At 38.4% G+C, this 18,659-nt stretch overlaps 1 protein-coding gene across 5 annotated transcripts in view; it reads left to right on the top strand.

Moving 5' to 3' along the window:
* Positions 1-6,095: 6,095 nt before the first annotated feature.
* myo3a (myosin IIIA) overlaps positions 6,096-18,659 on the top strand; it is a 76,342-nt gene continuing 63,778 nt past the window's right edge. For all 5 annotated transcript variants that reach the window (XM_047348926.1, XM_047348922.1, XM_047348924.1 and 2 more), the window contains exons 1-3: positions 6,096-6,231; positions 7,859-8,042; positions 10,830-10,964. In XM_047348926.1, coding sequence (XP_047204882.1) covers positions 6,230-6,231; positions 7,859-8,042; positions 10,830-10,964 — 321 coding nt within the window. In that variant the 5' untranslated portion in view covers positions 6,096-6,229. The remainder of the gene's footprint in view (positions 6,232-7,858; positions 8,043-10,829; positions 10,965-18,659) is intronic.

The raw sequence follows: 18,659 nt of genomic DNA, 5'->3' as shown, positions 1-18,659 counted from the left end.
ACTGTGCATTCCCAATTCTCATTTCATTAGCCCATGATGTCCTATAGAGGACAGCTGGGGAAGTCATGGTCCAGCACTTCGCCACAATAGCCAGTCATTGACGCAGGCCACGGGCCTGTCAGTTATTCACACCACGTAACTGTGGACACAATAGCATCATCAGTGGCCTTATTCAATCAGTCTTCTCAGGCGGTGCCTGACTTGGCTGCTGCAGAGCAGACCCATCCAGCCGTCTGTGGATCTGCATCACCGAAGCATCAACAATCAGAGCGCGCCCCTTTAAATCTCTTTCACGGGTTCTCTGATTTCTCCTGATTGGGTCTGACGCTCTGCCATTGCTCCACTGGCCGCTCTCGAGTGTGACAGCGTGTTTGGTCGAGCAAACAGAAAAGGACAATGTTTTTACTGCTTGAATGTTCTGTTACAGCAGCAAAATGAGATGAAAGATGGGCTTAAAGTCCCTCTGTGTGAGCTAAACAGGCAGAGTTGCAGGATGTGACCATGGGACGTTGGTGGATCCAATAAAAATGAGAATCAACCCTGTGAAAATGCGGCATAGCACAGCAGGGTGTGTTCATTTGTAGGAGGTTAAAATTGATTTTGGCATGCTGCATTCAAAGAGTGTGAGACAACACAGATCAATGTCCTTATCAGTCAACCAATCAGCTTTAATGAACTGCAGCGTGTTCTTCAGCTCACACCTAAAACAAATAATGTTTATTCATTCTAGTGTGGTGCAGATCCTGAAGTTTACTGTTTTAAAAAAATGACAAAACCTGAATCTAGTTTACTTTCATGGAGCAGCAATGCTTGAGTAATCTGGCCCAGAGTCTTAAAATTACATTGTGAAGACATTTATGGTAACAGTGAAGGGTTCAGTGAGTGGGCCTGAGGAGACAAAGCTGAACTCTTTGCTCGTCAGTCCAGAACCACTTCAGTTTCAAAAGCATAATTGTCCTCAAGCCTTTTATTAGTGTTCTGAATGCCAACACGTTTCACATTTTATCTGTCAGAGGAGCTGGGCTTAAAACCTGTCTGAGAGCAACGCCTTTAATCTCAGGTAAGACTGTTCTTATTAAACTGCACGAAATTTACCTCCGTTCTAAACTACGACTTCTTAGTAATTTAGTTTTCTGTGAGCAGTTGCTATTCAGGTGTTGTTCTGCGGTGCATAGAAAACAAGGCACTCAGATTACGTAATTATGTGCAGAAACATTTAACTCTAGTCAAATGTGCCGTCATGTTTGACCTCACAACTGTTAAACGGAAACTAGGAACGGCTTTAAGCTGTGCAAGAGGATTACTGGATCATGTCCCCATCCAGAGCGTGCCATAGGAGGAAATACTTTTTTTTCCCAGCAGTATGAAGGCTACCTGTCGTGAAAATTAAGCTCATTAACTGTTTATGTAATATCTCATACGCCATGTTGAGTTCTCTAATATGTCACGTGTTATTCAGTAGAGCTCGTTGGTAAGACTTTCTATCCAGGATGAAGTTCTGACACAACTCAGACAAACTTCTAAATTTAATATTTAAGGATTCATAATGACCAGAATGGATTCCATTGAATAAAATGCAGCAATTCATTGTTTATCTGCAACATGAGTTTGTGTTGTTCGGTTATGAACTGAGATATGATAACAAGGCCATGTTTGGCACCTTATGCTGAATTATTAGCATAAGGTGCAGTTTAACAAGTTCAGAGAGAGAAAAAAATATTAGTGGAGACATTTTAAATTAATAATCATTAATAATCAAATTACGAGTCCATATTGATTCTTTTGAGGCTTTACTTCTTCATCCTTGTTTTCCTGCCATTGAGCTAAAATATTCATTCCCTCTTGGTACAGTATTACTCACAATATCTGACCAAATGCATATGTACCATTAACCCCACATTAACGCTGCATTCTCTCTGTACTCAGTTCTCAGTCAGAAATACAACAAGAACCCTAGCAAAATGTTGTTGAGCAACCCTGGGTTCAGTATCCAGTATGGCTGAGCGCATAAAATTGTTTTTGTCAAAGTGGACAATATAAACGGTTTATTTGTAATTCTAAAGGTCTGTATCTTTGTAAACCAGTGGGAAACATAGTGGTGTAAAATATCTACTTGCGAACATGTTTCTTTTGTGTTTTAATATGTAAAATGAAGAGAAATGCTTTATTATTGGGTTGTATTACCAACAGTAGTTGCCTCATAGGCCTCCTATGAAGCCCAAAGTGTCAAATTTGGCCCTGTGTCATGTCATCAGCACCCATGTAATATACGTAAATAGGTTAGATAATGAGGTGGGGACAGGGGGGCTCCGTACACCAGTGTGGACCTTTGTCTGCTCTAATCATACGGCTAGAATAGCCATCGGTGCATCTCTATCCTTGGTCTGAGTCCAGCGTTGTTTGAGCCATTTGTAAAGCAGCAGAGCAGGAAATGAGGTTGGAGCTCTGCAGTCGTCGGAGCCTGGAGGATGAGCCTGAAGGAGTCACATTTTAGTTGGAATGCCAAATACGCCTGGCCCCTCCCACACAGACGGGAGTAGGGCCATCAGTGATGGGTGGGGGTGTGAATACAGCAGAAGTGATCACAAAGTGGTGTTAATGGACAAAGACATCTTTGTCCTCCAAATGTATTACTGTAGAAACCTGGGTGCCCTGAAGCAAAATTATTGATGAGCCACTGTCCAGTGCTTATCCTCTGTAAGAATTAGAAGGAGCCCTTCGACACGAGCGGTTGTCTGGTGTCTTCTCCTATATCTGAAATCCTCTTCTTGTCTTATTTACCTGGCTCTCTTTCATTTTAGTTTGTGGAGCTAATAACCATCTGTAATGGCACAAATGTATCAACGTATTTTGTTGTTCCCTTCTTTATTTACTGTGCTGCACACTGTGAAAAGGGCTAGGGGTTTCCTCTAAACAATAAAAAGTAAGTAAATAAACACAATACAAGAACAGAATTCCAAGGTAATTATTTTTTTCCAAACAGTTTTATCTTCCTAATTTGCTTGGTAACTAGAAATGTCTCTTTTTAGGGTGAAAATAATCACGGTGCCATCTGTTAGTTTGAATGATAAAATATCAACTCCGCTGCCACAGCAATTAGTTTCTGACAGTTTGAGCAGAATCAATAATTTGCAGAGACTAAACCAGAGCTGCATGAATCGCTCCTCCTGCTCAAACAGGGAAGAGCGATAATTGAGCGAGTTTTGTCAAATAAAAGCAGTTATTAATGTAAACAAATATGACAACTGAAGGAAAGAAATTGCCTTATTTCAAAGATAATTTCAGACATAACACTGGTAGGGGCAGCTTTTCAGAATTACTCTCCTGTTATGTTCTTAGATATTATATGTTGCTCTATTACTGTGCAAAAGACTTGGGTCACCTATCATTTCTTTGGGGTCTTCTAGGGTTTAATTTGGACTTTGGCTGCTTTTTGCTACTTTTCTTTTCATCCATCCATCCATCCATCCATCCATCGCCTGTCGTCCTTGAGTAACATTCTGTTTTCTGGAGAGACAAGAAGCTCTCAGCTTGTTTAAGGAATTTATTTTGAGAAATATTGATATCTAAGGCATGCTCATGGAAACTAAAATCTTTAAACACTCATTTATTTTTCCTTCCTCAATTTATTTTCATACTTATTCAGAGCTGGAAAGAGTGAAAAGTAAATTCCAGACTTTGCCATACGTGTCACCCTGAAGGAGACAGTGTGTGTTAAAGGGGTTAAACAGCAGCCCTCTGAGGTGAACTCTCCAGTTCCAGCTCGGCCTCCCAGCAGCTCCTTCCCCCTGTGCTGCCTGTGTAATGGGACACTGCTAAGTGATGCTGAGAGCACCCTTGTGCAGTCATGGCCTGTTACACCTGACTCGCTCCTCGCTGCTGTTGTTAGCTTATCTTCCACTGGGCTAATTTATGACCCTATCAGACTCACAGGGCTGCTGGCTATCTGACATACTAAAACTAATTACTTAAACTAATTACCTGAGTCTAATAACTCTAGTATGCTTATTTTGATCTTTGATATATAACGAAGGTTCTGGGCTGCATGGGGACCACTTTAACACCTGGTGTTGCTATCATCTGATCATCAAGCATGTTGAATCACTTAAAAAACTGTAAGTATGTTGATAATTTGTTTCTCAAAACCAAACGTATATGTTTATTTTTTGGCTAGCCTTCATGTTTTCCTTTCTTTCTTTGTCTTGCCAATAAAATAGCATGGCTCCTTCATTTGGATTCCTTATTTGCAAACTCTGGGAGTGGCTTGGCTGAACTGCATGCTTACAGTGTTCGTTTTAAACTATCTTGGTGCCTTTCTTTGCTTTAGCCTGTTTCTCAACAACAATCATTAAAGGTCAGTAAATGAATTGATTATTTTGTAAGAAAAAAGGTAATGTTTAAGATTAAATGGCGTGCTGAGTGAATTGAAAATTTAATGCCACAGTGCTTTTCTACCTTTCCTTGGTCTTAATCTGAATTTCTGCACAGTCAAGTACTATTGGTGATACATCTGAAAAGTCTTTAAGTGCTGTTCATAATGTAAAAAATGCAAATTTGTAATGTTTTGGGATTAGATTATTCCAGAGAACATTTTCCATTGCATAGCAATTTAAATCTGTCATAAATTAAACAGTTTGCCTCCTTTTGTTGTACTAAATGTAATTAACAAGATTAATATGCTTTCAGATGTTTTTTATGCCAAGTCATCTAAAGGTTAGGCTTTATTCTTAGCCAAATGTCTTCATAAACAATATTCAGATATTGATAATAATATAAATAATATCTATAAATATATAAATACATTTAAAATCAACTAAGCAAATACCAACACATATCTGGTTAGCTGTAGCACTGTTCGGGAGAAGGACATTTAAAAATAAAAGAAATCAGCTGAGACTGAATCCCTTCTTGTTGTTTATGTTTACATTTAAGCTAGCGCCAGCACTGCAGCACAGCTTACTATTAAAGGAAGTTAGAAAAGTAATTTTCAAAAATTTCAATGAGACATTGTTTTAAAAGTCATGGAACTGCTAATGAAAAGTTTTATGATTACTGAAATCCGGCAAACATTTACCAAGAATTTTATTATTCTCCTCTCTCATTCCAGCTGCTATTATGTAAAATACAATTCGGTCCAAATACAGTTTATTCAAAAACAATCCAATGAAACAGTCAGATACGAATCAAATACCATACAGCCCATGTTTAACCAAATTATAATATAATGTATTATGTGTGTATGGGTTCAACATTATTATAAGGGATGCCTTCGAGTTATTGTGTTTGCTATATAAACACAATAATAAATGATTTAAAAAGCCCAATCATGTGCCTGTTTATACAATAGATACAAGCTGAGTCTCACATGTGTAGCTCATTATATGTGCACTTGTACACAGACTGTGGTTAATGCCACATCCCAACACAGTTAATGAAAAGCGACATCCAGCCAGCGCTCCAGGGCACACAGGGTTAGATAACCTTTCACAAACAGACATACACACACACACACTGTCTTCTCTGAGGGATTATTTCCTTGCAGTCTGCTTGTGCTTCGTTTGGAGGTGTCCAGTGTGAGTCTTCCGGTTTCATCTTCCTGTCTCATGTGTCAAAGCGTGTTGACACATTCAGGGGCAGTGATGTATTATGGAAAACGGCCGCACATTGTTCGGTACTGTACAATAGATGTGCAAATACCTGCACAGGGATTCACAAAGAGGAGTCTAATTGCTCTGTGCAGATAAAGGATGAAGATGTTTCTGCTAAATAATCAGTGGATCTGTCAGTTTTATCTTTCTACATGCACAGATGCATGCACTCAGATTTGAATCATTGTGATGATAATTAGTTTAGATAAAACAAAGGCTGAGAGAAAACCCTATACAGACATCTGAACATAAAGATGGCCTTTTGCACCAGTGCATGCCATAGGCGTGTAAACAGCTTTCCTTTCTATATGAATGAGCATCTATATGGGGAAAGGCTCATGCTGCAACACAAGCTAATTCCTGTTAATCCCACTGCAGCTCCTACTACTTACAGAAGGTTTCCAACGGTAGCCCCTAAGTAGGAGACTTGCTGGTGAGATTAGCTCCCGTGTTAGCTCCTCCTCTGCGGTTTTCATTCACGGCCGGGCCGGGCCTGCCCTTCACTGCTTCCATGCTGACCCTTCGCTCAGAAATGGATTAATTTGTTTTTTCAAAATGTCCCGTGTCTTATTGGGAGAATAATGTAAGTGTGAGTCAGCTTTTCGAATATGCCATTTTATCTTAAATAGAAGATTGGTAGATGTAATCTAGGTGTAAAACACAAATGGATACCCTTGAGAGAAGCATAAACATTTATTTGAAAGGGTTTTAAGGTCTAAGCAATATTGTCCTTCATTTTTTTGTTGGTCTTTTCTTCTGAACATTTCCACATAAATTTAGAGCTTTCAGATTTTTATTCTTGTGTTTGTCATGTAGACTTTCTCCTGGTTACAAAAAAATTACATTAATTGATCATAGCTTAAAAACTGAAAGGCTTGTTCTAAAGAAATATGTAACTAACTGATTATGCTGTGTATTCTTAAGAATGAGGAACATCCTCCAGTTCAGTTAGAACAAATTCTTCTTTTATCACCTGCTGGTACCAAAATGTCTGAAGATCCATTTTAAAACAGTTTTTTTGCTAAGTCATCTATAATGTATTCACACCATGCTCCTTCATCCATTAAGTTTAAGAACATTTTTTATGTCATAGGTCACAATTAAGTGGCTAACCAAACTCAAATAAACCAACAACAAAAAAACAAACACTCATCTGAAACTGTCCGTGTACTAAAAAGGGTGAAAAAGCAGCCCAAGATCATCTCGAGATGAAGATCTGTTTAAAAGATTACAGGAAAATCTGGATCTCTGGCAGCAGAACTTAAATCAGCGATGAGTTACTGAAAGCATTTTTCACAAGCATTGTAGTTTTTACCAGTTATTATCCTTTGGTTTAACAACTAACCTTCCTTCCAGTTTCAAGAAGTTTAAGGACATCATTTACACAGTTTCAAGAAACAGCTTATACAGTATTGGGAGGTAGCTTCAAGAATGTTTCTACAGTTTCAAAGCAAAGTTTTAGGAAACAGCTTATGTAATTTTAAGACAAACGTTTTAAGAATAATTATAAACTTTCAAGACGTGTGATCCGTGGTGGTTTGTTTTTTCAAGAACATTCGGATTGCCTTCAATGATGTTTGGTTTGTTGTGGATAAAGGGCAGCTTGACCAGTTCCTGAGGGGTGGCCCTACTTGGGTTTGCTGGGTGAAGAGGCACGAAATGCGGAGTGCTTGGAGGGCCGGGAGGCGGTGTAATTGGCTGAGCGTGGTTTAGAGCTGACAATAAAGTACTCACGTAGGATGTACATCCCCAAGTTAGAAAGCATTTTCATTTATGACTGTCTCCATTTCCACGTGTCTACCAGCTGATGACAAAGTTATGGTTCTGCTGTGAAACCTTCATCCTGATACGGTGGTCATTGTCTGATTTAAACCGAATGCACTACCATCACTCTTTGGTCAGTGCAAACAATGGTTACCATGGAGAACTGTGCAGATATCCAGTAATTATTGCTGGGCAAGGATTTATGCTGATTTCTTAGGCAACACCTTTTGCTGGTTGGATGTAAAGAGATATAATCCCAAATTCTGTTTGTTCCAATACAGCTGAAGGGAGACTCCACTTCATCTATATACTCTGGACTAGATTTTTCATGTACACTTTACTTTAATTTTTCTCCAGATAACCTCTACACTGATCTGTGCAAAATTACCTTCTTCTGCTAGTACATCATCTGTGATGCTTTTGTTTTGCTTTGGTTCATTGTGTAGGAGATCTCTCCTGAAGATGTTTCCACAACCAGGAAAATCGATTGTCTTTGACAACTTTCCAGATCCCACCGACACCTGGGAAATCATTGAGACAATTGGAAAAGGAACCTATGGGAAAGTCTACAAGGTGCTAAACAAAAAGGATGGAAGCAAAGCAGCTGTGAAGATACTAGATCCCATTCATGTAAGTCGTGTTTGTTCACTGTTAGAAAACTGCAATATTGTTACAGACATGACAAATACAGTGTAGCCTTTGCAATTAAGATAAGATACATTTAATTGATCTCACAAAGGAGAAATTAAGCAGCAATTAGTAACACACAAGTAGAGTGCAGATAGTTATGAAAAATGTGCAAAATTACTGTAAATTATTTAAATAGAGGTCATGTTAATCGCAAAACCATAATAAATTTAAATACACTCTTGCATTTTCTTGTAATCTGAATCCAACAGCTAGGGTTTAATTTGCAGTAAGCCAAATAAATTTCTGAACAAAGTCCTATCAGATCTTGTCAGCTTGTGGAATGGGTCTAGCTTGTCAACTTTACTACAAACAACCCCATACATCTTATTCTTTGCTTGCCAAGGAATAAGGCCATCAGCTGTAGAGAAGCACACACGCCTCCAAATTGTGCCCAGACTGAGCTACGGTGGGTGCTGGAAGACTGAAGGAAGAAATTATTTAATGCTGCAGTTTAAATACAACATTTACCTCTCAGTGAAAGGCACTGGTATTGCACTGAGTGAAGAGAATCAGAAGAAAAAAGCTTGAGCAGTGAAAAATAATCCCAGTTTAAGGGTTCACAGCGTTCTTGTAACTGGCTTGTAGGAAAACGCAAATCATGCAAATTGTTGTATTTTAGTGTTTAATGTCTTCTTCTGAGAAAACTTGCCAGGATATCCTCACAGTGCTGTGCTGAGTTCCAATTAAGGTGCAGGATTGCGTGCATTCTCTAATGCTGCTAATTAGCAGATGAAAGTCTAGATGACTTGTCCATAACTGATGGTGGAGGTGCAGAAACCTCACACATATGAAGAGATAAATGCTTTAGATTGTGAGAATTCTTCTTCCTAGGACAAATGTATTATAAGAGCGTTTGAATGTGGAGTCATTGAGGTCTTGGAGACTGAAGGATGATGTGAAGAGGGCCTAAGCAAAACAAAACTTGTTTAAAAAGACCCAAGGTTTGTTTTATTCCAGTAATAATTAGTTGTGTGTCGAAACGCTCAAGCAATGTCAGAGGAGAAGAGGAGATAGTTTTTTAGGACGCACAGGACTAAACAATGCTGAAATTAAATTTGATAGAAATCTGAGATTGCCCGGAAAAACACAAGGGTAAATCTGACCAGGAATCGTTTGATCCTTCTTTATTGTTACATTTGATGGCTTCTGAGCTGCTGACTCAGCCACTAATATGTTCTATTATGCCTTCATCTAGCAAAGTGTATTTGGAGATCTATGATGAGTCACACATGATGAGTATCAAGCCTTCAGTTACATAAACCCCTTTCTTCTTCTGCTTTCCTCTTCTTTTCACAAAAATCTGCAAATTGTCTCAGCAGATTAGCCTCCATGATTTCCATTTTACTATCCTAAATATTTAGGAGCTTCTTTGCTTGTGTCACCTTTCTTCATTGAGCCAAAACACATTTGAGACTAAATCTCTGAGGTATCTACACTGGTCAAAAAAATAGGGAACACTCAAATAACACATCCTAGATCTGAATGAATGAAATATTCTCATTGAATACTTCTTCTGTACAAAGTTGAATGTGCTGACAACAAAATCACACAAAAATCATCTTTATCACACAAAAATCAACTTTATTAACCAACCTGGATTTGGAGTCACACACAAAATTAAAGTGGAAAAACAAACTACAGGCTGATCCAACTTTGTAATGTCCTTAAAACAAGTCAAAATGAGGCTCAGTATTGTGTGTGGCCTCCTTGTGTCTGTATGACCTCCCTACAACGCCTGGGCATGCTCCTGATGAGATGACCTGGACTAAAGCATCCACCAACTCCTGGACAGTCTGTGGTGCAACGTGACGTTGGTGGATAAGCGAGACATGATGTCCAAGATGTGCTCGATCAGATTCAGGTCTGGGGAACGGGCGGGCCAGTCCATAGCTTCAATGTCTTCATCTTGCAGGAACAGCTGACACACTCCAGCCACATGAGGTCTAGCATTATCCTACATTAGGAAGAACCCAGGGCCAACCGCACCAGCATATGGTCTCACAAGGGGTCTGAGGATCTGAGGTACCTAATGGCAGTCAAGCTACCTCTGGCGAGCACATGGAGGACCATGCGGCCCTCCAAAGAAATGCCACCGAACACCATTACTGACCCACTGCCAAACCGGTCTTGCTGAAAGATGTTGCAAGCAGCAGACTCTGTCACGTCTGTCACATGTGCTCAGTGTGAACCTGCTTTCATCTGTGAAGAGCACAGGGCGCCAGTGGCGAATTTGCCAATCCTGGTGTTCTCTTGGAATGCTCCCACGAGTGTGAAAGCACCACCAACATTCAAAAGTGACCAAAACATCAGCCAGAAAACACAGGTACTGAGAAGTGGTCTGTGGTTCCCACCTGCAGAACCACTCCTTTATTGAGTGTGTCTTGCTAATCGCCAAAGATTTCCCCCAAAAATAACAGTTTTTTGTCTAGTAAATACAAATATTAGCTTTTATCACTCTTTTTAAACATTTAAAGTCTGATTATCTGCAGACTATTATTCCTTCACTTTAGATTCTTGCACTAAAAATTTTAGTGAAATATTTAGTGAATTAGATCCATCCATCCATCCATCCATCCCTAAAGTGAAGGATGAATACAAATGCACCCTACACTTTTTTGATGTATGCTTCAAAAACTTGTATCATTTTCCATTCACTTTAAAAATTGACAAAATGTTGTTTTGTAATATTTTGTAATTCTAACCAATCTTCGTTGTCTGATTTTGCAGGATATAGACGAGGAGATTGAAGCAGAATACAACATCCTCAAAGCTCTCTCTGACCACTCAAATGTCGTCAAGTTTTATGGGATGTTCTACAAGAAAGATCTGAAATGCGGTGATCAGTTGTGGCTTGTACTGGAGGTGAGGACAACAAATCAGTGTGATATGGCAGGACAGTGGTGCGTGGTTGTGTTGTAAAAGTCTGATTGTACATCTTGTAGCATGTCTCGCCATATAAATGCACGGGTACCTCAGCCTGAATGGGGATTATGTAAGATTTAGCCACCATGGGCATCCCAGGGGTTAACTTACAGGCTACCTAGGGGATTTGGTCCCATGCCAATTCACATCACAGAGAAGGAGGTTGGATTGCGGCGCCTTACCTGTGAGCAGCAGAGCAGGGATTTCTATTCACCAGGGATGTCTCAGCCGATTAATTTACAACATTTCAGGCTGAAATGCCCACTTGGCTTTATGGTCTTGCACATGCTGTTGTACAGGTTTGGTAAGATGCCATAGGTTGTTTTTTTCAGGAAACGTCAAGGAGACCTGCCTGCTGCTTCTCTCTTTACATGTAAAAACTCCCTGCCTTCAGCCCTTTCTTTCTCCAGCTTTCATCTGTCACCGCCTGCCATATCCCTTCATAAATGTCAGGTTCTAGACAAACATGTAATGCACGTCCCACTCAGATGAGAATTGTGTTTGTGAGGTTGGGCGAAACGTCAGATTTTAGTGTTTGCTCCCTTTTGGAGAGGTGACCAAGTTATTTTGGCTTCTGCATGCAGGACAAAGCTGGAGACATTTGATGAAGCTGAAGGGATTTGATGCCAAAGCATTTGAAACAGAACTTTTGTCACAACATTCTTGTTCCCTGGGGCATACATATGGCCAAAAAATATCTATTTCTTTTAGACACTCTTCAAAATGGGAAAAACAAAAACACATGCCATTCAAGTAAGATCAACGTGTATTAATTTAAGCTGCTGACCCAAAAATTGCCCATATCTACAGTCAGAGCAACAAGTGAAAAGCAACTGGACTGAATGAGTCCTATGTTTCTCTTTCCAGCATTCACATTGACTAAATATCTCCAAAGCTAACTGTTGGAGAATGGTAACAGCGAGTGGCATCTTAATCGTTGTGATCTCGGTCTTTCTGCTGCTGGAACCAAGTTTCCATATTTTTGTAATCCAGTCTGAGAGGGTTCTGCATTGAAAACAGTGGCGTTATGCAAACTCTGACCTTTCCTTATTGTATTTCCTCCCCATTTTCATCGGCATTCTTCATCTATCTATCTATCTATCTATCTATCTATCTATCTATCTATCTATCTATCTATCTATCTATCTATCTATCTATCTATCTATCTATCTATCTATCTATCTATCTATCTATCTATCTATCTATCTATCTATCTATCTATCTATCTATCTATCTATCTATCTATCTATCTATCTATCTATCTATCTATCTATCTATCTATCTATCTATCTATCTATCTATCTATCTATCTATCTATCTATCTATCTATCTATCTATCTATCTATCTATCTATCTATCTATCTATCTATCTATCTATCTATCTATCTATCTATCTATCTATCTATCTATCTATCTATCTATCTATCTATCTATCCATCCATCCATCCATCCATCCATCCATCCATCCATCCATCCATCCATCCATCCATCCATCTGTCCGTCTCATAAATATTACATGTTTTTGGGGTGTAGAAGAAAGGACTTACCCAGGGTAGTGTTATTCAAGCACCACCACTGAAGAAAGGGCAAATTTCCTATGGTTAAAGATGAAAATGTCATGTGACTTTTGTTTACTCCTTGGCTGCATATTTGCCTTGCAGGAAGTCTGCCGGCTGCAATATAAATCCGACGGCTAATGCTGAGGTTGAAATCTCTGCCTGACGGTTTAGTGAGTGGTTGTGGTTATTAATGTGTGTGTGTGTGGACTGTGAAGTAGGTGCATATGGACTTTCAGGAGGTAAATGACAGTAAAGCATGATGATAGGTGGTCACTCACCATGGTTACTGCTCCTCCTTTTGAAACTATAATTTGCCATCCTCTTGGAGCGTTGAGAGGAGCCTTTTGCGCTGACAGCAGGCCGCTCATTATGAGCCAAATTCATAGAAACTGCATCCTCTTCTTTGTTGGCCGCTTCATTGAGATCTGGGAGTTTTTGGCTTTGACTCTGTAGTGGTTTCCTTTATGATTGCAGATGTAGGCAGAAATGAGCAATCTTTCATGTGCGGAAGCTTGCTTAGTGAGGTTAAAAATACTTCCAGTGGATCCATGATGGAGCAAGTTTTGTTCTCTAATTGAGACACTGATTTGGGTTTGCTTTTCATTTGCGCGACCAACGTTGCATCAAAAGGAACCTTTTAACGAAGGTCAAACTCAGCATTTTAAAGATCATCTCATTTTTTTGCATTTCACTCTATCTCTATATTGTATTTTATATTGCTTACTGTTTTTTAAAAAACATTTAAAATGTAAATTAACCAAAAAAGGAATTTGCTATATGTTTGCCCCATTACAGATTTCTCTGGTTTTTAATGTTCTTGTCACACTAAAATGTTTTAGATCATCAAACTCATTCATAATAACCTGATTAAAAACAAAAAGCTACTTTTAAACGATACTTTGATTTATCAAGATTAAAAAGACATCCGACCCACCTTGACTGTATGTGAAAATATAATTAAGCTATACAGCAGAACAATGACATGAAGCACGAATACAAGTCAAACTCTGAATGGATCAAAAGCAACAAAATAAAGGTTTCGAAGTGACCTAGTTAAAGTATAGACTTAAATCTGATTGAGATGCAGTGGCATGCTTGGAAACCCTTCGGTTTTGCTGAATAAAAACGATTCTTCAAAGAAAAGTGGGTCAAAGGTCCTCCACAGCGATCTTAAGACGGACTCAGTTAAATTGATAGCAGTTGTGTTCTTCCAAGCGTTGCACAACTAGGTATTAGATTCAGGGGGGAGATGCCTTTTTACATTGGGCCAGGTTGGTTTGTGTGTGTTTGCAGGTACTGTTGTCCTCCTTATAGAAATAGGCTTTTGTATAATTTTTATGACCTCGGGAACCAAGATGTTTACTAATTGGACCTTCCCAAATTCTTTGATCAACTTAAAAAGTAAAGTATAAAATCAATTATATTTATTTTATAGGGAGTTTACTATTAGGATTACCAATAACTATGGCATCAGCAGTTTGTTTGTCAAGAACCATAATTTTTTGAAGTGTAAATTCTCCCCTTCTGAATATTTGTACTCACATTAAAGGGTTGTTTTCTTAAGGGTGAAATGATGATGCTGCTATGAACGATGGATTTTTAATTTCAAGCTTCACCGGGGAGGGTGCTGTGTTATCAGAGCATGCTCAGACGACCAGGACACCCGTAGAAGACACCAAAGAAACTTGAAGATGCTGCTATATTTAGTGATCCTTGTTAATAATACATTAGCAAAAACAAAAGAGAAACAGGAAATGAAAACAAAAACCTATATATTTTAACCTATTTTGTCTACAGGCATGACTCTGCATAAACTCAGCTGTAAACTTCTCATGCCCCCCAGCTTCTGAGGATGTTAATTAACAATGAGGTTTAAAAGTTTGATCCTCATTTAGACCTTTTAATAAACGCAGCCTGGAAGTAGATACCTCACCTGTAAATGCCTGAGTAAATGATAAGGCACAATAGGGCTGCTTTTTTGCGGACATGATCCAGCATGTGATGCACACACAAACAAGCAATTTTCCTCCAACATTTCATTAATGATGAATTAAAGATTAAAAAAAAGCAAAACCTCAATAAATTTTTTCTGGGAAGCGTACATCAAAAGACGACTAAATTTGTTTCATCTTTAGATTTGTTTCATCTACTTCTTCTGCTTGTCTTTGATGGACTGCTTTCATTTACATGACTAAACAAACACCTGACCCGATCTGAAATGGAGGCCATTCCTCTTAATATTCAGGGTATTCGTCCCAGTCTTTGAAACTAAAAGCTCTGTGAAAACTAACAGACGATGTCGAAGGAAAATGATCCTCAAGGACCTTACAAATTAATCAGAAACATTCTGATTTTAAGATGTAAAGATGAACGTTTTAGAACAGCTTTTCTTTTCTGTAGTTTTTTTTTGTTTTTTTTACCTGAGTTGTATTCAAGTTCCTGTTTCCTGTCCCTTTCTTGTTGGATTCCCTGTTGCTGTCTCCTTGGTTCCTGTGTTTCCTCTAAGTTCATCATTTTTTCATCAAAATATATCCATCCACCATGGCCTCCACTTTGGCCCTTCATAACCACAAACTGTGACACTCACAAGGACAAGTGGGTATAGACAATGGACATATGGCTAGATTGATAGGCATGGAAATAACAAAATTGCCTCTTAAATCAGGGTTTTCAACTGGTCCTGTAGTTGTTGAACTGGTCTGGTTTAGACTTCAAACAAAACATTTACATTTCTTTCTTTCTTAGAACATATACAAACAGAATAAATGTATTACAGATCACAAACTGTGAGGTAAAGACTTTATTTAACGTAGGATAATCCAGTCTATATTCAAGTATAAGCAGTATGGATTTTGAAATGGAGATGATCCAAACTGACCCAGATTCTAGAAAAGCTGTGAAATAGTCCTTTACCACACTGCTGAATTGGAGGCCATTTTAGTGAATTGTTTGAATGATTTGTGGACCACACAGCTCATAAAAAATAATACAATTTTTTGTAAACTTAAATGTCAAGGATGACTTTTTTAATGGTCTAAAAATGTATAAATCTGAGACAGATGAAGTCTGGAATTTTGTGATAAAAAATGAATATTTTTGTGTTTTGGAAACTTACTTTAAGAGATTGAAATCAAAAATTGGTCCATGTTTATTAAAGCTGATTTCACCTGTGAAATATTTTTCATGGTAACCACAGAAACCTGTAATGTGTCCCAAAGCCCGACATTTGGAAAAATGAAAAGAGCTTTGTCATTTTGCATTGGATATGGATAATTCAGTAGAGTTCAACCTGTCAAAGCAAATTATTTTTTCTTTCTGTGCTAATGTGAACAAATTGTATGTTTACCCTCAGATTTATCTGATTATTAATAAATCTAAAATGAATGTCTTGAGCATGGCACAGTCCAAACATCAGATCTAATAAAACATGTGAAATGATCATGATTATGAAGGTGACATTGAAATGAAATTTTAATCTTGTTGCCTTTATGTTTGAAAAGGTCATTTTAATTAGGTTTAATTTAAATTAAACAACATCTGAAGCTTCTTGTGTTGCCTCCTCCATACAGAGATTTGGCCTTTTAACACTTGTCTAACAATTAATGATCATTTCCAGCTCTGGCTTTTAATAGTGAGCTCGACAAGACCACAAAACTTTATCTCTTCTAACATTCAGAACATCATAGTTCTGGGTAAAAGAGAAGTGATTCTGGTCTGCTGATGCAGAGTCGGATTCATAGACAGTTAGAAAACAGACATTACACCTTATTCCAGCTTTCAGTCAAGGCTAGAGACTCTCAGGAGCAAATAAACGGAAATTTTACTAAAGTCAGCTGAACCTCTGTGGCTCTGGGCTCTAAATTTCAATTTGAAGTTCTTTTTAAAAACTCTGCCTGTAAGTTCTAGTTAATATGAGAGAAAAAAGACACAAAAATTCATAACAAAGACATTAAAATTCTAGTTCCGTGTAAAAGTATTTTGCGTTCATGACACACTTGAAATGTTTCAGATCATCAAACACATTTTGTTGTTAGACAAAGATAACTCGAGTAAATCCACCTTTGGCAGCAAAAACTGCCATCAAGCATTTGCAATAACTGGCAATGAGTCTTTGATGTTGCTGTGGATGGCTTTTGGCTCTCTGTTCCTTGCAAAATAGTTTTGTTTCAGCCACATTGGAGGATTTTTCAACATGAAGGGTCTGTTTAGGGTCACCCTACAGCATTGGTTTTGACTCCAGACTTTGATTAGGCCACATACTGCTGTGCAAACCAAGTGTGCTGGAGCCTAAGGTCATGACCTGTTAAAGAGCTGAATTAATGGCTCCATAAGTTACGGTGTTCCAGGGCCTGAAGCAGCAAAGCAGCCCCAGACCATCACACTTCCTCCATCACATTTGACTGCTGGTATAATGTCATTTTTTCGGATGTTGTGTTAGTTTTGCACCTGAAGCAAAGACTGGCATCTTTGGGAAGTTTCCGTCACAACTGGTTGTTTGGAAGCCATTGGTTAGATAAGACTAATATTGAGTTTTTTGGCAGCAAACACTTCAAGTTGGTTTGCTGTGAAAAAAGTATGAACATGTGAAAAAGCAACTGATTTCCACTGTTAAGTATGGAGAATGATGATGTGGGCCTTCTTCTCTTCCAAAGGGCCAGGAAAATTGTGCAAAATCCTGATGCTGTGAGTAACAATCTCAGGGCTTCTAGCAAAAAACTGAAACCTGAAAACTGATTAAATCAAACACAAAAACGACCTTGTCTGTCTCAGTCCCCAGAGCTAAATCCTATAGAAAATCAGCGAGGCGAGCTGAAGAGAGGAAAAAAAAGGAGATGACCTAGAAAGACCTAGAGAGAGGACTAGTTGTGTCATGAGTTAGATGTTTATGTTATAGAAACAGACAAGGGTTGTTCTGGTAGTAAAAAAGAGTGAAACAAAGTACCAACAGCATTGTGGTTCTGAAAACAACAATAAATTTTCTCTTCAAGATTTATGTCTAACAGTATTTGCTGGTTTTGATAGTTTAACCATCTGATATTTTTCCACTTATTTCCACTATCAGAATAGCTAAGCAGGTGACAGATGTCATGATAATATTAAAATCAGCTTTTTACTGTTCTGATCATATCACCATACACTCTGAAATGAATAAAATCTAGTTTACAGATATTTGATTAGCACTTCTAAATCCAAAATCCATTACTGGAATTTTTAAGAGACTCTTTATAAAGTCCTGTTGTACTTAAACCCTGTTGGCTGACCTGTATTCTGTTGAGAAAATTGTAAACTGTTTAGAAATTTGTGCATACAAATATTAAGATCCTATTTAAGGAGACATCTGTATGATTCGTTTATGTAAAATGTCTCCTATGGAGGGAAAACATCTTTTCTCTTGATCAGTTGGATAAATATTGAACTGAAAGCTGCTTGCTTAGCTTTTGTGTGCATTCCCCAGTCATTTTGAATGTGCATTGAAATATGTTAGAGTTGTATTATCACTACAGTGTGGAAGCTATTCGTTAAGTACATTTTTTGGTGAGTGCTTTACAATCTTTGTACAATCGCCACAGGGAGTAATTTTTATCTTCCGTAACCACGTAGCATTTCAATTTTCAACAGAGGGGGATTTTTGTTCATATTGCCAATTTCAGCAGCCAAGGTAAATAAGTATTATTAAAAATAAGTACCTAGAACAAGACCGTAGACCGCCACCCATTCTAAATGCACCATAGGCGTACGGGACTGCAGCTGCTATGTGTGAGTTTTCCTGCTGTTGCTCTGGCTCAAACAAACAATTCACACTCTCCACTGCAAAAAAATAATGTCCCAAGATTCCACATAGTAATCGGCATGTGCTTGGCTACCCACAGGAGTAGCACTCTCAGCTGGGGAGGAGCGCAGACCCCTCCATGCTGCACCTAGGCTGTCCTTTACCAGTTGCTGGAAGACTGAAGGAAATATAAATATAAAATATGCCTCTCAGGCTGTCAAAGAGATGTTCTAAAATGTATTTAGTGTTGATGGGGAAGGGAGCAGGAAAAAGCTTGAGCAATAACTCACAAGATCAATAATAAAA

This window comes from Girardinichthys multiradiatus, chromosome 21, assembly GCF_021462225.1.
Source record: "Girardinichthys multiradiatus isolate DD_20200921_A chromosome 21, DD_fGirMul_XY1, whole genome shotgun sequence".
Lineage (NCBI taxonomy): Eukaryota > Metazoa > Chordata > Actinopteri > Cyprinodontiformes > Goodeidae > Girardinichthys > Girardinichthys multiradiatus.
This window is presented reverse-complemented; position numbering and strand designations above follow the sequence as displayed.